The 20,941-nt window shown below is 39.6% G+C and overlaps 2 protein-coding genes across 3 annotated transcripts in view; one reads left to right on the forward strand and one right to left on the reverse strand.

The window, feature by feature from the left end:
• Positions 1 to 19,567, reverse strand: part of tbcd (tubulin folding cofactor D) — a 29,096-nt gene extending 9,529 nt beyond the window's left edge. Inside the window, exons 1-28 of one of the 2 annotated variants that reach the window (XM_039823872.1) lie at positions 19,036 to 19,567; positions 18,872 to 18,922; positions 18,691 to 18,788; positions 18,391 to 18,492; positions 18,089 to 18,235; positions 17,558 to 17,613; positions 16,086 to 16,218; positions 15,230 to 15,275; positions 14,549 to 14,681; positions 14,299 to 14,435; positions 14,153 to 14,213; positions 13,928 to 14,002; positions 13,687 to 13,781; positions 8,539 to 8,695; positions 4,684 to 4,741; positions 4,563 to 4,592; positions 4,134 to 4,219; positions 2,316 to 2,396; positions 2,152 to 2,225; positions 1,895 to 2,012; positions 1,546 to 1,606; positions 1,435 to 1,457; positions 1,305 to 1,336; positions 1,106 to 1,168; positions 945 to 1,021; positions 557 to 638; positions 349 to 467; positions 5 to 96 (exon numbers count right to left, since the gene is read on the reverse strand). In XM_039823872.1, the coding sequence (XP_039679806.1) occupies positions 5 to 96; positions 349 to 467; positions 557 to 638; positions 945 to 1,021; positions 1,106 to 1,168; positions 1,305 to 1,336; positions 1,435 to 1,457; positions 1,546 to 1,606; positions 1,895 to 2,012; positions 2,152 to 2,225; positions 2,316 to 2,396; positions 4,134 to 4,219; positions 4,563 to 4,592; positions 4,684 to 4,741; positions 8,539 to 8,695; positions 13,687 to 13,781; positions 13,928 to 14,002; positions 14,153 to 14,213; positions 14,299 to 14,435; positions 14,549 to 14,681; positions 15,230 to 15,275; positions 16,086 to 16,218; positions 17,558 to 17,613; positions 18,089 to 18,235; positions 18,391 to 18,492; positions 18,691 to 18,788; positions 18,872 to 18,922; positions 19,036 to 19,213 (2,465 nt within the window). In that variant the 5' untranslated portion in view covers positions 19,214 to 19,567. The remainder of the gene's footprint in view (positions 1 to 4; positions 97 to 348; positions 468 to 556; positions 639 to 944; positions 1,022 to 1,105; positions 1,169 to 1,304; positions 1,337 to 1,434; positions 1,458 to 1,545; positions 1,607 to 1,894; positions 2,013 to 2,151; positions 2,226 to 2,315; positions 2,397 to 4,133; positions 4,220 to 4,562; positions 4,593 to 4,683; positions 4,742 to 8,538; positions 8,696 to 13,686; positions 13,782 to 13,927; positions 14,003 to 14,152; positions 14,214 to 14,298; positions 14,436 to 14,548; positions 14,682 to 15,229; positions 15,276 to 16,085; positions 16,219 to 17,557; positions 17,614 to 18,088; positions 18,236 to 18,390; positions 18,493 to 18,690; positions 18,789 to 18,871; positions 18,923 to 19,035) is intronic. The other variant, XM_039823873.1, reaches the window with a different exon arrangement.
• Positions 9,800 to 13,619, forward strand: znf750 (zinc finger protein 750). The gene is made up of 3 exons (XM_039823875.1): positions 9,800 to 9,942; positions 11,316 to 12,601; positions 12,727 to 13,619. Exons 2-3 carry the CDS (start codon positions 11,337 to 11,339, stop codon positions 13,304 to 13,306), a joined length of 1,845 nt encoding a protein of 614 aa, XP_039679809.1. The 5' UTR covers positions 9,800 to 9,942; positions 11,316 to 11,336; the 3' UTR covers positions 13,307 to 13,619.
• Positions 19,568 to 20,941: the final 1,374 nt, after the last annotated feature.

Raw genomic sequence — 20,941 nt, forward strand, 5'->3', positions numbered from 1 at the left:
TCACTGAGCAATTGCTTTGACTGCATCTCTCCTCGCCTCTGTAAAACTCCCATCCTTCTGGCTGACAGTGCACATCTGCTGGAGGCCTTCAAGGATCTGACACACACACACACACACACACACACACACACACACACACACACACACACACACACACACACACACACACACACACACACACACACACACACACACACACACACACACACACACACACACACACACACACACACACACACACACACACACACACACACACACACACACACACACACACACACACAAATTTAAATACTAAGGCAGTGAGATGTAAAATGGCTACAAAATGTACACATTCCCCAAACACACCTGATTCAATTTGCTATGGATCATAAATCTTGGCAGAGAGCCGAGGGCAAGGGCAGATCCACAGCGAGTGAGCATCTGTGGACTCTTCAGCCCTTCAATGTACTGAGATACCAGGACATCTAAACACAAACACACACATACGCCATGCAGAGATTACTTTCAAATTCAGACATACAGTAGAACTAGTGGAACTAAGTTTTTCACTCACCCTGCATTCCTGAGTTTGCCTGGCCTGGCTCGTCCTGGTAGTACTCCTCACACAAGGCGGACAAGGCCGATACCACGGCAACCTGCAGGCGAAGTAGGATAAAGATCAATGAATAGGTAACAAACAAATAGTCTTTCTGAATGAAAAGCAGCATTTTATAAAACAGTGTAGTCTTCCAATTCCACAGTTTTGAAAAGTACCAAATAAACATCTTATCTGCTAATTTCAATTTCCTAAGGGCATCCACTTTGTTAAACTACTTAAAAAAACATCTGCATTTCTTTGTGGATGTGTGACAATTCACTACTAGTTAATTGTCAGGTGAAATGTAAAATTAGCATTCTCCTTGATCTGTGAGGTTACTTCCATTTTATAAAGAAAAGCTTACCATAATGCAATCCTTCACACCACTCGAAACAAGATGTAGATTCTTTATGGTGTCGTCAATAAGCGACTGCCAGCCAGCTGAAACAGTGTCAAAACATTAGAGACTTTGAGCTAAGATGTTGAATGAAATACAAACATTTAAAAGCATAAGATTTAACTTACTGATTACAGTTTCATTCTTGAATGGCATTTTGGACAGGGATAGCTTTTCAATAAGACCGCACACTGTAGACAAGATAAAAGTGATCACATCTACCGTATTATGAGAAAATAGCATTGCCCTTTACATCTTCCATCGTGTTCATTAAAAATCACTGAATTGCATTGTAAAAGCCATTTTCTTATTTTCTGTCAGACTTACTAGCTGGCCTCATTAGCTCTCCACCAAAACCCCTACAAACAAAAACATTAATTGGGATATGAAGCCAAAAGAATATTTAGTTGTTTTACCATATTGCTAATGTCAAATCAAATAGATCCTTTCCACCTACCTGTATTGTTTTCTGTCACTTAGCTGAAAGTAAGACAACAAAAGAACATCAGCAACAGAGGACACTTCGACTACGGTCATTCAACTTGAAACAACATTTGGCTACACTTACCTTCTGGTGAATGTTTTTTAATGCGTCCACACATTCTGAGGAAATTATGTCCACCACAGTCCTGCAGACACGCATGTTTAAAGCAACAATTCATAGAATTTATTAAAATAAATAAATATATATATATATATATATATATATATATATATATAAAATATATAGTAGCTGTATCATCAGCAGATATATTGTGTTCTAATGTGTTGAGCCACAAAGTTTAAAAGCTGACAAGTAGAATTTCACATCATGCCAAATGCTAAGGAGAAGCTCATATTCACACTATATTAGTAGTAGAAGTTTTAGGACATCTTTCCCTAGCTCAATGTTTCATTGACTGGGTATTGTAGTCTACCTGTTGGTCTGAAGGCCCAGTTTGTACAGAGCATGTGTGATCTCTGCACATGCCATGATGGCTCCATGGCGACCGTGGAGGTCAATGCCCACTGCCATGGGCAACATCTGTGGCAAAACTGAAACCAACAGGAAAAAGGCATGGTATACCTATTTATGAACATTAAGTTTGGGTTTCAGTCAATTTCTAAATGGCATTTCTCATTAGCAATGTGCTTTCTCCACTGCCTGTGGAAGAGGTGAAGTGACATTGTTTACCTGTTGTTGCCATATAATTCGGTGCTTTAGGCGTCAGATTGTGAAGTGCTTTAGTAGAGAGCTCTCGGATCACACTGCAAAACACAAAGAATATAGTATTGTGTTTATTGTATTACCTTCATATTTGGTGACATTTATGAAGACAGGGACATACAAGTACTTACCTATCCCAGTGGTTGATCTTCATAGCTATCAAATGATCAATCATGGCCTCGGTGTACTCTGGGAAACTAGCTATGTAGACACTTTAAGAACAAAAACCAAAGCTTTAGATGCACAGCTGACAATATCAACAGAAAATAAACAGCTTCAGACATTATTGTGTAAAAGCATTCAAAAGTGGGGGGAAAATCTATTTCAGCCACTTCTCATTATTCTAAATCTACATCTTTATTCTGTTTTCCTTGTTATGTGCAGTTCTATAGTCAGTCATACCCTGAGGTTTGCATATTTCTCCATTTTCACTGCTTGAATGTTTGCTCTGCTAGTGGTGACACAGTTTTGCCAAAAGTGACAATTCCTGAAAGGGCATTGGAGCCTTTTTATGTTGGTTTTAATGTACACATTTCCATACATGCCATGTGTGTATGTACAAAAGGTGGCAGGCAGATGTTCATACATTTAATTGGAACTGCAGTTGTATAGCAACATAAGCAACAGCTATGTCCTGGTATTTAGGAGCTTAACGCTGCATATTGTGGTTAATATCAACACCAGATTTTGATAGCTGTGCTTTAGTGCCACATTTACTTAGTTAAACTAAACAATTTGCAAAATCTACTTGTATTTGTTAAAAAGCTGCTCATTATTGGGTACTTTACTAACCACAACTGGACACAGTGCACACAATTCTCCTTTGACCGGAGTGCATTTTTCTCATTAGTGGGACAGGAGGAGGGAGAGGAAATATTTTGTTCAACCATGACGTTGGACTGGTTTGTCACTTCCTTTGCCAATATGAAGGATGGGACACTACCTTTTGATAGGTTGGATATTTCAGCATTCATATTTCAAATGTATTTCAAATCTTGTATGTAGGTAGGGATGGGCATCGTTTGGATTTTAACGATTCCAATTCCGATTCTTCCTTTCGATTCCGGTTCTTATCGATTCTCGATTCCGATTCTTTGAGTGATGGGGTTGAAACGGGTTAGATGCTTATTTCACAAATAAGAGGAAAGTTTTATTTTGATTCATAGGTGGGTTGCAGTTTTACAGCTTTTACAATGCAAAATAAAGCCACACTAGAGCTCCGCTTACTGTGCTGCACGGCTGCAACACAACAAGCGCCTGGCTGCTACGGAAACCAAAACTTGCGCATATTAAATTTGGAACCTATGATCAGATTTGAAACCAAATCCTCCAAACGATTCCAAACGATTCCAATAAAGAAACGATTCCGATGGAATTGTAATTTTTGAAACGATTCCGATTAGGAATCGGTTCTCGATGCCCAACCCTATATGTAGGGTACTACACAAGAAGGTTAGTCTGGGGACAACCTTCACCCACAGGAATATATTGGAATGTGTGAATCTATTAGAAGCACAGGCCATAAAAGGTGTAGGTTCCACTGAAATAGATAGCCTGAATTGTGTGAGGACAAAAAGTATAAAGGAGGAGTTATTTTGATGTTTGTTGAGACACTATGGGTACATGCTCTTAGGAGTGTGTACACATGGTTATCTCTGTTTCTAGGAGAGAAACCTTGGCGTATACATTTGGTGCATGTCAACTGTTCTCCCTTTCATGAAAGTTTGTTTGTTTGTTGTATGAATAAAGCTGCATTAGTCTGAACTCATTGTACTCAGCATTTGTTAAAGTCTTCATCTCATTTCCAGATATTTCCCCATATCACCTGTTGCCATCCCACTTTATGTTTAGGATGTTAGTTTAGCAAGTTTAACTAGTGAAAGTGAAAATATGGCTGTAAAGGGCAAGCCCTTAAAAACTGCCAATGTGTAGATTATACTGTTTCTTACCTGATGTTCAAATAGCAGTTGTTGATATTCCCAACAGCATAGTAGTCTGCTGCAGTCACAATGTCAATACCGTGAGGAAATGTCCCCTGTTGACACAAAAGCGAGCAACAACAGCTAAGATGTTTTCGTGCATTATGTGAGAATGGCCCATATTGTTTAACACAGAGCAGATGAATCTGAGATTGGAAATAAGTGATTTGTTCCAAATTCAAGTAATGACCTAAGATTTTAAGAAAGATTTATGGCTCAAGGACTATTGGCAAATCAAATGTTTGCTGGCGCCCTGTAGCTGTTCTGGGAGGCTAATTCTTTTCTTCGAAGGCTTTCACTAACAAGGCAAGTTGAGCAAGACCTGAATAATTGGCAACACCTAATCACAGTAATTTGGTTACTCATGATGCACAAGTAGTCAATACTGCGGTCACAAACCTGTCTGCCGACATTCTCCTGGAAGGCAGCCTGGGACAAAATGAGACATAAAAATTAACTTCTGTCATGTAACTGAAAATCTTTAGTGAAGAAATCGTAGGATGCTGACCAGAGAACTTACAGAGGCTGCTCTGCGGCAGTTGACATTTCGGTCGAACACAGCTGTGATCAGCAATGCACTGCAGAGAGAAGTGGGGATTGGAGAGTGTAAATTATCTAAAGACCTACCTACCAGTGTCCACAGAATACAATGAAGAGGTAATTCAGTTGGATGTTTTCACAGTCACAAGAATGCTTAAAAATTGAAGATGAATGGGTAGACAAGTTACAAAATGTGCTCCTTTGTGCTATGTTTGTTTGTTAACTGTTTCAATATTTATTTGTTCTTCTTATTCTGTAATTTACACTTTAGTTCATTTTTGGAACTGGAACATATTTACACACATTCTTAGCAACATTTATTTTACTGTAGTCTTGATCAACAACAGTTCATTTATTGAATAATCCTTGGTCTGCCGGATGTCCCTCACCTTGCAAAACTCTGTTGGTTGTGGGAAAGAACAACAAACTTCGAGCTAGCAAGCAACACGCTGAAAATGGCAAGTTTTGAAGAAAAAAACAATCCAGCGCATTTTTTTCTCCTATCCTGCAATGTACAGTATGTGTGGAGGAGCCAAACCTGACTCCCCAGCGCTGTGGAGATAGGTCTGGCAACCTTTACTGAGATACTGACCTTGTATTTCTCTGTTCTGTTACAGTGTCTCAACATCTCAATAATTTGGTAAGAGTCAATGACTCAGATTAAAGTGATGTCTAAATCTAGATTACATCATCACCACGAAACTGATTTTTATTGGAGGTGCACAGGTTTCCAGCACAGTATGTAAACGCAACCACAATATGATGACTGTCCAGCAATACTGGAAGTTGTTTCTGATTATGGCTTTGACCTCAATGTCCCTCCACTCTACAAGTCTCAAGAGGGTGTGTGAATGTCAGTTGTTAAAGGGGGGCCAACCTACTTATGCATTACACTAACTGAAACTAACTGTTATTGGCCTTGTCTGCTCTCCTCCCATGTTCCCTGCCTCCTAACAGCAAGATTCAGGCCTGGAGCTTTACTAACTGCCCCAGTTCGGCTTTACTAACTGCCCCAGCCCTAAGGGCTTGGAAACAAAAACACTCCTGAATGCACTCTGGATAACACCCTAAAGGATATTTTGAATTATGTCTGCCGCTATTACAATTAATAAGTACACAGTGTAACTGTAACTGTGTAAGCAGAGATACAACTGTATATGTGTGTGCCCGTAAGTCACTTAGTAGCACATTCACAAAAGTGAGTTTTCTGTAAATGTCATCAAGCTGTGATGAAAAGAGCAGGAACCAGCTTGTCTGAGCATTGCTGCCAAACGGCGACCGAAACCTACAGCAACAGGCGAAACCTGGCAATCCTGTAGGCTAGGGAAAGGGAGGGTGTTGTCACGACTGCTGATGATAATGGAAGTCGCAGGGGTTCAAACTGACACTGCAAAGCTGGTCTGCACAGTCAGAGGCCACAGGTTCATACATGCACACCGAGAGAAAAGAGATCAAGGAGAAGGCAAACCGTTACTACTGACAAAGACCGAACGTCACTGGATGATATTGCACCCTACGGTAGTTTCTCTACACTGGTTGTTGATTAGATACAAGTACAAGTTATAAAATGTTACTAATTGCTGTTCAGGTTGACTCCAGGTACTGATCCTGGAAAATGGCCTTCTTAGCCATTTTGCATTCTAGTCTATAGACCAAAAAAGACCATTTCTATCCAGACCATACAACTGGTAAAACTGCAAGTTAAACTGTTTATTGACCCAACAAAAAACAAAAGTCACACTCTGGAGATTTGAGTGAGATAAATCATAATCCTCTGTCAGACATTCACCCAATTAAGATAATCTGATGGCAATTTAACATGTCGGTCTCATGTCTGAATAAGCAACCTGGTCACTTTTGCGCAAAAGTCTTGATAATAACATGATGGAATGAATGAATATGAATGAATAAAACTGTGTGCCAACTTCCAACCTGCCATCCATTGCTTGTCCACTGTCAGATATTAAAAAACAGGGAGCAGAATATGCTTTCTAATAACGTTAAATGACGTACCTGATGCAAATCTCTTCCTCTCTCCCTTTGCCAAATATCATGCGAGCATGCAGCTTTTTCCCTTTTTCCGTAGGTTGTCAAGTGTCCTCAATAAAGCCGTAAGGAACATTTATGTAAAATTCGCCTATGTCCTAATGGCAAAAAGCCATCACTTTAAAGGGTAACTTTAGAAATGGGGAGTTTTTAGGTGCAAGAGAATATGAACAACAATTTAGTTCCCCAACTAGATCTTCCTATGTGGCAAAGAAAACAATGTATTCATGAAGGCATCACACATGGACCTTAGAAACACTTCCTGCTGGTTATACTGCAATGTTGAAGTCTGATGTTTTGAAATGAAATGAAGCTCACAACAGATTTTCACTCAAGTGAGAGCTTGGATTTAGTTTTTGGATATGGGAACGTGTATTCAGAACAGCTGGCAGGGAGCCACAAGATGATCAACAGCACGTACTGTGTGGCAACAGTAAGAGTTTCATTGGAAGAGAAAACAATCAGGGCTGCACCAAACTTCAACTTCAACCAAATTGTCAATGAAAATTATTTTCATTTACGATTAATCTGTTGATTTTTTTTTGGGATTAATCAATTAGATGTTTGGTCTATAAAATTGGTCCAGAAAATGGTAAAAAATCAAATAAAAAAAAACATCCTTAAATGTCTTGTTTTGTCCACATCTCAAAGATATTAAGTTTACTGTCATAGAGGAGTAAATAAACTACAAAATAATCACATTTGAGAAGCAGGAATCAGAGAATCCTTACTCATACCGATAAAATTAATCACCTTTTGATACCATAACCTTAGAATGACATGTTTGTGTACTTCAGACATACTGCAGCCTACCCTCAATATGGAGGCACAAAAGTCTATCTGCTTGTTATATGGTGACATGCAAGATTGATGTGGCACAGAAAAACTGGTTTGAGGCAGTAAATAACTGCTAAGAGGCAAACCCTGAAGCTTCTATGCAAATTACAATGAGAACATACTGTAATCCAATATGAGCTGCAACCTAAAAAAGTCACACTTATTATTTAAAAAGTTTATTCTGCTTTCATCTCTCGATTGTAGCGGATAGTTTTTTACACAGTTAAGGAATATATTTAGAGTATGTACATATCGATGAGATGATATTATTGGATGATAGTGGGCTTATCACAAATATATCAGTGTTGGTGTAAATGCAAAAAGATGTTTATGGGCTGCAGCGCTACCCATATTTGACCTGTATTTTTTCCTTCTTTGTCAGGAAAGAGAAGGGATGTTATGTTGTTGAGGGCAGCAATAATGGCATACTGGGGACGTTAAGCTGATGTAAATAATGCTGTAATGTACAATGTACAATACATACACAAGGAGAACTGTTGTGTTTGCATTTTCAACAAACAGCAGAAAGAGCAAATTAAAATGGGAGCATATCGTGTTAGCTCAGTTGGTAGAGCAGGTGCACATCCAGGGTTCGAGTCCGACCTGGACGATTTTCCTGTATGTCTTCCCCCTCTCTCTCCCCCCTTTCATATCTGGCTGTCCTTTCCATTAAAAGGCCCCCAAAAAAATCTTAAAACAGATAAATAAATAAAATGGGAGCATATCAGAAACAGCTTTTTTTCTTTAGCTGACCCTATCATTCAAATTTTCCTGTGAGAAAGAGTATAGTATTATTAAAGGCATATAATAATTTGGGCCACTTATCGACAGAAGATTCACTCTTATCTCACTGAAACACAACTTGACAGATACAAATGTGTCCTTGGTGTGGTTTTGCAGCGATCCATGAAGATGAGGTTTTTAGGCAAAAGAAGGAAGAGGAGAAGCTTACCTGGCAATCTCAGTGACAAAAGGCTCGAGCTCTTCAGGTTCATAAGCTCTGGCAAAAGACCAGCACACGTAGCAGGCAGAGTCACGCACATTGGAACCAACACTGCACGCTCCCCTCTTTTCATCGTAGGTCAGGGACTTGACAATGAGTGGCACAACTGCAATAAGACAACGGAAATGGATGGAGTGGTTTTATCTCAAGGACAAGAAATAAAACTAAGATCAAAGAATAAAAGCTATGTCAAAAACATACGTATGCAATATTTGTGCTGAGGAGAGTTCAAATGTCACTACTTAAGCACCAAACATGATACAACCAAAATCCTTGGACTAAAACCAGTAACAACTAGCTGAATTAAAAATGATGTGTGCTCACTATACTGTTTATTTATAATGAAGAATTCGTAAATCATTGTTCACGAACATTTTTATATACCAAAAAGTGTGGTAAGTATTTCAGATTGTGTTATTGTTATGGTTTACATGCATTTAAAGCAACCCTTTTGCAGCGCATTGAGAAAGACGCAGAAAAGTGGTTTTCCTTTAAATTCTTAAAGAATTGATAAAAGACAACAGAAAAATACCAAAATAATGGAGTGAAAGTTTCAAATTACAGATTTTAATTATCATATATTAGAATAAGGTGTCGTTTGTGTGTGAAGCACAATGACATGGCTGATTATCAGTTTCCAGTGTAAGACTATTTGAATGTGAACTGAATGCCAACTTATTCTTTTCCCACTGAGAGTCAACACATCAGTTATATCAGTGTTCAAAGTCATTTAGTAAATGGGACTAATTTGGAAGTTAGCAATAAAGTTAACTCATTTAGTAAAAGTTGTAGTTATGAATAATGTATAAGTTATACATGTGTAACACTGTACACAACACTGCTCACAATAAACAGGATCAGCACCAATTTTACCTGCATGTATGCATATGTCATATCGATCTTGCCAGCTTGCTACTGGACTTCACTGGAAACTTGACACATTGGTGTGATAACATAACATGTTGATACATGTTATTTACAGTAACTGCAGAATGAGGCATATGTGGTCATTTCCACAAAAGACAAGAGATGGAGCGGGTAAGAGGAAGAAGAAGTGAGAGCCCCCACCCCACCCCATCATGTAAATCATCGCTTGAGGCTTGACTAATATCAGGTACATCGATGTTGCCTAAGGGCCCTGCTGTTTGGGCTGAAGCCCCACCCACTAGTGAGACAACATCTCAGGGAGAGGAACTCACCACACAACTAACCACACACAGCACACACATGCACCATCACACACATTCACAAACACACTGAACTTTTGACACATATCGGAGCCAACATCCTGACTTACGCTCGCTGTGGACCGTGGAGCAGCTCTCTGCACGCTGAAGACTCAGACCAGAGCAGGTAATGTTTTTGTTTTTTTTGTCTTTCTTTAATTAACAAGGAAGCGGCATTGAGTTACATATACAGCCTTTCTGTTATTGGAAAAGACCGTCTTTGTAGTTGTAGTTTGTAGTGTGTATTATTTAGGGGAGGTATACGCTACGTATCAACCTGTAACCTATGGATTTCAATTAGCTCCTACTTGCACTGTCAAAACTGATGCACAGGTAATGCTTAAATTACCTGGCTTCTGCAGAAGACCTTCTAAAAAAAAGCTCAAGTTACTTATTTAGATAACATAGTTTTTTAATTAAAATTTTTTAATAATGTTTTGACTGGATTATATTAACAGTGAAAGCGATACACCGTTAATTAATTTCAGTTCTTAAGAAAGGAGTGGCTTTGCGTGCTTTAAGAGTAGCACAGAAACTTGAGTGACAACTTCTTGCGACAGCGCATGACAAGCAGGTTCTTCCACGGGCACCCAGCAACACTTAACTCAAAGCTTTAGGTGATATTTCATTTCAAAGGCGAACCTGAAGTGTTTCCTAGGCCGCTTACTTCAGTGTTTAACTAAAATGTCTGGTTTTAACTATTGCTACACATTCTAGCTGGTACATTACAATTTCTACAATTATTAAAGAATTATTTCTCATACTCCTGTATCTCCAGAGCTGTTGAGCTCATCAAATGATGATTGGGAGCTGAGTGCATCCCGCAGGTGTAGTCATGGGAAACAGGTGGCTCATGGTTCCCACGCCGAAAGCACAGAGTTTAGTAAGGTTGAGATAGAAAGCATGTCTCTGCATGCCCTCCAGGTCTGTGTCAGTAAGTGCCTAGTCTGCCCAACACCTGCCTACCTAGTGCCTTAGCAGCTCTCTAACTTTATAGGACAGAAGAGTGGAATAATATCAGAGCAGACAGACAGGTGAACAGGCAGGTAGAGGCGTTTGTAGGCTGCTGCCAATCGACCAAAACCACACTTAGACAGGAGTGCACCTATGCAAACATGTTGGTGAACGTTCGCATACAGTAGACAGGTTTTCATATTTAACTATTTCTCTGGGTGTCCAGCCCAGTGTGAAGTTACAATTGCAGAAATACATTAGCCTGAGGGTGCAGTGTTTTGTGCAGCAGGAGATTTTTCTGCACAAGCAGCTAAAGAAACACAGAGAAAAACCTTCCAATGAGAGCCACTCTCCACCTGAACCAGACAAACAAGTCTATTAGCCTCATGACGTGACCGTCAGCTCAGCGAGAATCTGGTACAAAAGCTGCAATGATTCATGAGTGTCTCTTAGTGCCACACTCCCTAACAGCTTCAGGGAAAAGAGGGACTTCAAGAGAACCTAAACTACTTCTAATTCCTAAAATGTGCTGTATTTTTCTTTCAGACAACATCCATTAGAATCAAGATGGAAACTGCTCAGGAACGCAAGCCAAAAAGACCCCACTATATTCCCCGACCGCCAGGCAAGCCTTTCAAGTACCAGTGTTTCCAGTGTCCTTTCACCTGCAATGAAAAGTCCCATCTCTTCAACCACATGAAATATAACTTGTGTAAAAACTCCATCTCCCTGATGTCACAGAAAAATGGGCAAACAGCCCGACGGGTCAAGGCTGGAGTAAAGGAAGACCCTGTCAAATCTAAGGACTGTCAAAGTCCCCTGCCAGCAGTTCAGAACAATATTCCTGAGACACAGGGAACTGAGGAGAACAAAGCTGAGAGCAGAGATGACACAGAAGAAGTTGATGTTGAGTGTGACAGTCCAGTCAATAAAGACAGCCAGAGTGTAGCAAAATCAAAGACAGTAACGGAGGGAGAGAACAGTGAGAGCAATGAGGCCAAGTCTCTGCCGCGCCCATCTGCCTTCTACCCTGTCACACCCAAAAGTGACGGACCAGAAGCCTTCAAGTCATCTGTGCAGCAGTCGGAGGATTCACAAGCTCCTGTTCCCACTTTCAACCACCCAGGCTTCCCATGGGGCACGATTTCATCATCCATTCCCTTGAAATCATTCACCCCTCCCATGGTTGCTGAATACTCTCCTTATCTCCTGCCTAACCGGCCCCTGTATCCTCCATACTACCTCCCAGCAAACCACCGTGCAAATGAGCCAAACTCTCCTTCTTTACGGCCAGAGTTTTTGGATCCCCAGAGGCCTGTGGTGCCACAACCCATTGCCCCACCTCACACTTCACTCTTTCCCCCACATCCATACAGATACTGCCACCCCCTTCACCCAGGCCCCCCTCTGCATTTTGGCCTGTACAGACCCCATGAGCTCTCCATGCCAATTACAGGTTCCAGATATCTCCCATCGGATTTGTATGGCCCAACCTTTGGGCCTAAGGATTATGACTTATACATGCATTCGCGTCACAGTCACAACAGCCTCAACACATCTACACAAGAGGAGAGCAACAACGGGCAAAGTGAAGACAAGGAAACCAGGCTGAGCCCTAAAGAGGGCTGTTCAGCCTTGGGGTCCCCTGACAGACCCAGTCATGCACACATCATCCAGAGAGACACAGAGGGCCAACAATACAGGGGTGACTCACAGACAACCACCCAACTAGGATGCACAGCTGCAGCCATGCAACCCATCAAAACTGACTTAAGATACAAGGAGTCTGCAGAAAGCTTGCTGCAGTTAGGAACTCTGCATGTGGATGGAGGGTGAGTAAAAATCTCCAAATGTTTTCATCTTTGCTTAATTGAGCTGCAATATATTGTATTTGCAATTACTGGTAAATTAATGGTAATCAGTCCTTTAACTCTTTATTTTGGCCTGTCTCTTTCAGATCATCTGAGAGCAGCAGATATTCCTCTATGCCTCTATATCCTGAAACTACACCAGACCAAAATGATGAGGACAACAGAGAAGATCTGGCCCCCCTAAACCTCTCAACAAGGAACCAAGACAAAGAAAGTAGTCCTTCTGACCACAGACTGAGGGGCTCAGACACAGAGAAAATAAATGGGGAAGAGTTACCTCTGAACCTCAGCCTGCGAGCGTCTTATAGCAGCCCTGTTCACAGCTCTACCTTGAGCACTTTAGATGATCTTCAGCAGAGGCCAGACACTGAGCTGGATGAAGACCGATGTGACCAAAGGCAGACTGCAGCACTGGCACTCTGTCAGCTAGCCATTGCAAGCTCTGCTGCCTCTTTGTGGGACTTCAGCTCTGCAGATAGGCCCTCAGAGGGTTCCACAGACACTAGAAGTTCTGGTTTTCCGAAGAAGACCAAACGCACAACCAAGGCTAAGAAAACTGGCATAAAAAGAGCAAACAGTGGCCAGGCTGAAAACAAATGCCATGAACCAAACAAGAGAGCAAAAGCACCAGGGCGGGCTCTGAGGAGGAGGCCGCGCTGCTCCTAAACTCTGACTGTTGTAACATTTTGTAAAAAGGACAGTGTATATTTAACCTTCAGCCTAAAAAAGATCAACTTATTGAACATAATTAATAATTAAAACGTCTATCACACTGCCACAAAGCCAACTGTAAAAAATAATTGTTGCAAAGACTTGATATGCATATTTTGTCTTGTTCTCAAACTTGAAAAAAAAGGTGTAAAGCATTTAAATATGGGTTGTAAATATGGACTTTTTTTTTTAAATGTAGAATTTTGACAATGGAAGATGTGGTAATGTACTGTAAATGTGAATATGTTGAATAAATAAATGACAAGAACTGACTTGCTTACAGTAGTCCATGTATCGTTTGATAATTATCTCAATGTAAATGTGTGGTCACATACCATCTGTCAACCGGGATGGGAGCAGCAGGCCTCTTCTTCCAAGTTCTGCCAGTGCCAGGCAGCCTCCATGCCAAGCATTGTCTGTTTCCTGGAAGCTTGAAAAGGAACACACACAACACAGGTCATAAATTGTCCCTGTGTGACGGGTATTATTGAAAACAATAAAATAAATATAAGAAATTATAAATGACAAAGCGTGACTGTGATGGAGAGAGCCAATATTCCCTTAGCATGAACCTACCTGAAGCAATCCAGCACTGATCCAACCACCTCATCTGCCAGCTCCTTGGGAAGCCTTCCGGTCACCCTCCCAATGCTGAAGGGTTAAATAAAACAGATGATTATTGTAACACATAAACTCTTTCAGAAGAGATGTCTTTGACATAAAGAATACCAAAGACAAGCTGCAACAAGAATGATTTGTTATCAACAGTTCAGGTTAGGTGACATATGAACAGATTGTTACCCCTTTGCTGCAGACCAGCGCACAATTGTTTCCTTATCTTTCAGTCCCACCAGCAGATGCTCTGTAGAAATAAAAGAAAATTAGATTTCCTGAGCAGAGGTATTGCAATAACAAATGTTTTGAACAGAGTGGAGGCGGAAACTGACCAATAACAGTCTCCAGTTCCTCAGGAATGTCATAGTCCTCCTCCAGTTTTTGTGTTTCTACTTCAGGAGTCGCAGCGACTGTGGCAGATTGGGACATGGAAAGGTTTGCTGCCAGGGAGCGGCTGCCTCTCTGGTACCTGAAAAACATTCATAAAAACGTTTTAAGGCATTCAGGTTTTTGCTGCTATCTTATCCAGCCACATATCACTAAGGACAGGAAATGTGTGTGATTTTGGTTGGTATGTCTGACCTCCAAGTGGCCAAACGTGGCTTCAGAAAAGTGAGGCCAAGTCTCTGGATTAGTTTGACACCAAGCTTCCTCAGCATGGCCTGGCTGCTCTCTGAAAGATTCTTCTGCTCCAGACATTGCAGAATTGTAGGAGCTGGAAACAAATAGGACATCCATATTATCTGTTGTAATACTGTTGTAACAAATGAATTGATAAATAAATAAATAGATACACACACACACACACACACACACACACACACACACACACACACAGAAATATATTTTTGGAGCTGTCTGGCTAGAAGCTATGAAAAATACATGTCAGAAATAATTCTCACTATTTTGACAAATCACGTCAGCTACAGTATGACTGGACAGCCTATGCATCGGATAAATTAAATAGATTATTTTCACGTATGGCAAGACTCTGTTGTTATTCTTTTAAAGGGAAATGTCCCCTTATGTCTGCATTCAAATATCTCTCCTCCGGCATAGGACATTTAGATAATGATTTGTGAACACAAATAATGATGTTACCACAGGCAAAAGCAACTGAATAAAAGACTACAAATGTGACAAACGTGCTTCAATGACTCCTGTTCAGGAAATTCTGTGTCTTCCTCTGACCTCCAAAGGAGATTAGACAGCAAAGTGTTGATTCATTACTTTGCTGCTGATAACAGGGGAAAGGGAACCTACCATACTGTAGGAGGTCATCTCTTTTTCCATGTTTGAAAAGCTTTGCCTAGGGGATACAAATAAGATGACCAAATCAATCGGAGAGACTGCAGTAACATTTGGGAAGGAATCACACATTTTCTATTGCATTAACAAACAAAAAAAAATACACATTACTCTCAAAAACCAAATTCATGCTAGCTAATTTATTAAAAATGTCTTTTTGTCTTTAAATCTTGATTTTTTTGCAGCAGCAGCACTTTACACTCAATCTACACACAAAAAATATGCAACTATGGGTCTTGTAGGCATGTTGACTGAACACACAGAGCCGGTTTTGACTACCCTAAGGCTCACACATAGGCTGGAACCAGGTTCACTTCACAGACATTAAGTACAAAGAGACTGTTTCTAAACATGTTATGCAAGTTTATGTGCCAATGATACATATGTAATATTCTTGCTTGAGGGCTGCATTACATTACCTTAGCCGACAGGAAGTGAATTTAAAATACTCTCAATCATTAGTAACGATTTACAGTGAGAACATGTGTATTGAGGCATCAAGGTGGAAAAGTGGATTTCTCGGGAACTAAGTCCCCTCAATGCTGATCACATTTGATGACGAACCGTTTAGCTTAAAGCAGTGGATTACACAAAGTCACTTGAAACAGCAGATCCCACACACCCAGCAGGTGCATTACACACCTGCCAAAACCACATTAGGCATTGTGTGACATACCAGTCATGTCAGCTCTTGTAAACTTCCCTTTGCAGGTTTTAATACAGCAGTGTACACAGATTACACTGGTTTCAAACATACACAGACAGGTGTGCATGCAGCAGGTTTGTGTGATCGGTGAGTATGTGTATTTACCAGAGACTGCAGGGCACCATCCAGCACCATAATGTCTCTCACTGACTGGTCATTGGTCTGGGATATAGTGGTCAGGCTCCAGTCCAAAAAATCTCCGAGGCGCTTCTGTTTCACATCAGGGCGTGTCATGAACCTGTACAGTCATGTACAATAAGACTAGAAATCAATAAAAGGTTTCATGTGGATAAACAAATGTAGGCACCAGTAAGTAATTCAAATGATCATCTTGCCCTCTACTGGCTGGAAAAGTAATTACAGTTCTAACTATCTAGACTGTATTTTGTGTTTACTGCTAGTTGCCATATTTTTATAGATTCATTTCAGTCTTTAATTTTGAAAGGCCATGATTGACACAAGCTTTACATAATAGACATACAGTAGACAGCTGGCCTTGATATATGCAATTTTACTGATAAAACGTACATACTACTAGGGTTTTGAATGCATACTTTTTACTTGTAGCGGAGTACTTTCAGTGTGGTCTTAGTACTTTTACAAAAGGATCTCTGAATACTTATTCCACCACATGGGAACAGTGGTGACTTCACTTCTTCCCTAGATTTCTTACTTAAAGACCCCTGGGCTTTCTTTAGCTTAGCATAACCTGGAATTATTTGTTAACTTCCTCAATCATGTTACCTTCAGGGAAAATCAGGAGAGCAGGTGGGGCCTGTGGAAAACCGGACCAAATAAAAAGAATAATAAAATCAGAAACAAATGGCTTTGGTCGCGGACGAAACACTGATTTTATATTTAAATACGTAGTGTCAAATCCTGTGGGTCGAATCGCTTGATCACTAATGTTTTTTATTTATTTATTTTATTTTAAAGTGGTATTGTTTATATTATCGTACCTTTTGTGCTATTTGCTCTTATTTACTTTGTTTTTGGTCTGATATCAGTGCTATCATTGTTGATCATATCCTTCCTGAATTTGTTTTGTGCAGTTTGATTTTCATGTATATGATGTAAATAAGTCCAAACACTACTATATATTGCCAACATATTTTCATTTCAGCTACATAAATACAATATTTATAGGGGGAACTTTACTTAAGGTTAAGCCCTGCTTTAATGTTTTAAAAAGAAACTCAACATTTCCTCATTTCCAGGAGCAATGCACAACTTATGTCCGTCATGGTAGCTAAGAAATAACTTGCCACAGAGTTCTCCATGGTGCTGACTTCATCAATACAATAACTGAATTTGTGTTCATTACTCTTCATACATTTACACTGGTCTATCAACATCAGCAAGCCCACTGCTCTGTTGTGGCTGCGAGGGGATATTTAAGTTTTATTATGCATGGCATTTAAGTACAATTAAGTCAGCAAGTCCAGAAGAAAGTATTGAAGAACGGGAACTTAGTTTTTGTGAAGGGTAAAAATGTCACAGTGAAACAGTGACATTTTTGGAAACAACCAAAAAATGAAAATACTATGTAATTACTTGCGTGGTATTTGTGCACTTACTTTGATACCAGTACAGATGCAGCATCCCTCGGACTATCACAGACGAGTAGATACGACTGAAAAAAAAAAAAATATGTTACTCATACTATAAAATGGCATTACTGTAGAATATCATAACATTCTTAAACATTGGAATAACTACAAACAAATCCACAAACATTACCGTGGCTGAATAAAATTCTATTTAGATATTAAGATTCTGGATTATCTTCTTAATGGATTCTCTTTTTGTTACCTCAGATTTGAAAGGGAGACGTATTGATGATTTGTTTCTTTTGTTGATGTAATTATGGATAAATCACAGACTCTAAAACAGCAGAGGGTGCTCTGTTATAAGTTACTCTGTGCCATAACTGGCACAGAATTACTGCTGTCAAACATTTAGACAGTTTATTCAGATATTTTTGAGGATCCACAAATCTTGATAACAGAACCAAGCCATCACGGGGAGCGAGACCTAGACATATAGACCAAACTCTTTTACGTAAAACAGTAAAACGGAATCAAGATGATATCATATACTTAACTTGCCTTTGCAATAGCTAAAATACGGTCCATGGTGGGCTCTCTGGCCTTGCCACCATCTGACTCTAGATGACCATCCAGACGATAAAGGTCAAAGGGTATAAGGCAGGTCATGGACAGCCACAACAACAACATGTAGCGAGTTTCCCAAGTCTGGAATGAGTAGATGATAAAAACATACTGTTGTTAAATGTTTTATAAAGCTAACAACAAAAATATTATAAATGCAAACCTGTAGGAGGCAAATGCACAAAGGTGTAATTGTGAAAGCCTGGATTATAATGTTGTCCTCTTAATGCCAGTCTCACCTCTGAGTCTTTGGGATCCTGCCTGGACAGCAGGTCGAGAACTGGCTGGACATCTGCCACCTCATGGGGAAAAAGCTGCATGAAGATTTTATAGCCTCTGACCTGCCCAGGAAAAAATAAAATAAATACAAACATTCTGGGGACTATCTCAAAAATCAGGATTACTGAATTGGTTGGATACATTTGCTGGGTCAGTAAAATGGATCAGGTTTTATTCTATGTAGTGCAGTATCGTGGGAATTCACTGATGTAGCAGACAAGACAGCTAGTGTAAACCGGAGTACTTTGTTTTTGACTGACCTTACAGATGATGTAGAGAAATTTAAAGCTCAAATGAACCAATGAAGGGGGAGACTTCTCACTCCTCACAAACTCCAGTATAATGTTCAGCATCCATTCTAGAACATAATTGAAAATGTGTAATCATATGTTTATAATGAATCTACAGACTGAATTTAGAGTTATACTTATCATAATATACCTAAGTGTGGGTCCAGTAGATGAGGCTGCTCTTGATATCTGTTCATTATCACTGTGGGAGGAAATGGGCAGTGTGATTAAATGCGAGCAAGCTAAAACCACCCACCTAAAGCACTAATTAAAAATTGTTTATTTAAGGAATTATTTTCTCTGTGGATGTCTCACCTAAGAACCTCTGTGTGGCGGACTCGGTTGTCACTATGCTCCCGTGGACCTCCGGCAGGCTGGAGAGGAGAGCTCTGGTCTCGCAGCTCTCACCGAAGCCCCCCAACACACACGTTTGTACAATGGACTCTCCTCCTTCACCACCGGGACACTCATTCTCTGTCTCCGATAAGGCCATTCTGCCAGACTTCTACCCACTCACAGTGTCTTTGTTGCAAAGGCTACCGTTACCGTTATGTGTTATGAGTTATGAAGCTAGACTGTATGAATCACTTAGCTAACGTTAGCTAGTATTAGCATTCAATAATGCATAGTAAAAGGAACGGATCTGGATGAAGAACTAGCTAGTTTACGGAACGACGGAATTCAATCTACTTATAGCTACGATTCGGACTTGGTCTTGAGGATATTGATGTGAAGAATGACGCAAAGTGAAAACAATTTCACTCATAAAACCGAGGCACTAGTCTATGTTTTGATGCGCTGGTGCTGTAACTAACTGTGTGCTCGCGCCCCGCCCAGGTACGGTAAGCCAGAAGGTTGATACGTATGGCTGGAGACGAAAGGGCATGAATAGGCAAAAGCGAATGAATAGGAAAGAGAAAGCGCTTTTGTTTTTTATTCTGGTAAAAGCTTGAAAAAATAATTAGAACAAGGCTAGTTGAAAACAAACTCAGTTATGCTGGAAACTAAGAATGTAATAATATGCTATCGCTATTCAACAAAAACTAGCACAGCGGATTGTCAATTTATATATTCTACTGGGGAAATTTCAAATCCACAAAGCTAATTTCTCAAAGTCTCGGACGGCATTTGAAACTTTTAGATTGAATTCAGGAAATATTTTGAGTCTATACATTTTAAAAGTCTTTTTTATATAGTTGCTAGATTGATGGTAATAGCCTATACATTTATTGAATTGAAGTGGATAAAAAGTAAAGAAAAGTAAGTTTAGGCCAACTTACAAGTTTGAGGTAGCCTACTTTACTTAACTATCGTTTTATAATAATAATACATTTTATAATATAGCCCTTTTCATAGTACTCAAAGACACTTTACAATAAAACCAGCACATTAAAACAAGCATATTAAAATCAAGTAAAACAATAAAACCAGAAACTATAGGCCTACAGTAGATGAAATGCGATATTATTTAGGTTGTAGGCTAATCTAAAGAGGTAAGTTTTGATCAGTGACATGAATGTGTCCATATGTGTATAGGATAGAGCTTCTCTATCACTCTGGGTAGGGAGTTCCAGAGGGAGGATGCTGCGACGGTGAAAGCTCTGTCACCCCATGTTGGGGGTTTTATGCTACTTAATTCTGCTCCACTACAGTTCAGAGGGAAATATTTTATTTATTTGACAGCTAGTTTTCTGATCAAAATTTTACAAACAAAACATGTGATCAGTACGCTATATAAAATATGATGTTTCTGTGTGATTAGATTAAACTACTCAAAGGTATACAGTATAAAAGCATTTAAAATTAGCTCCACCGAGACCAGCTATAACATTTAATAGTACTGTTTATGTCAATCCATCAATAATAATGGTCCAGTAATATAATAATATAATGCTGAAAGGACCCATTCTGACAAATAATTATACTTGTAATACTTTGAGTACATTTTGCTGATAATACTTTTGTACTTTGATTTCAGTGACCTTTTGAATGCAGAACTTACTTGTAGTATGTCTATATTGTGGTACCTATACTTTTAAGTAAATTATTTAAATACTTCTTCCACCACTAAAAGTTGCCAAGCGTTTGTTACGATGCATTGCAGAGCTGTAAATTACTGGTTCAATGGCACAGCCTGTACCATTGTGATATGTAATTTCAAGTCAAGTTCATAAAAGATTGTGATTAACACATTAATGCATAACAAAAACATGGGTGCATC

The sequence above is a fragment of the Perca fluviatilis genome, chromosome 15 (genome assembly GCF_010015445.1).
Source record: "Perca fluviatilis chromosome 15, GENO_Pfluv_1.0, whole genome shotgun sequence".
NCBI lineage: Eukaryota > Metazoa > Chordata > Actinopteri > Perciformes > Percidae > Perca > Perca fluviatilis.

Excerpts from the sequence above, each read along its gene's own strand:
- znf750 (XM_039823875.1), top strand. The coding sequence starts at position 11,337 with ATGGAAACTGCTCAGGAACGCAAGCCAAAAAGACCCCACTATATTCCC. Across the intron at positions 12,602-12,726 it reads ACTCTGCATGTGGATGGAGG|ATCATCTGAGAGCAGCAGAT; the intron begins GTGAGTAAAAAT and ends TGTCTCTTTCAG.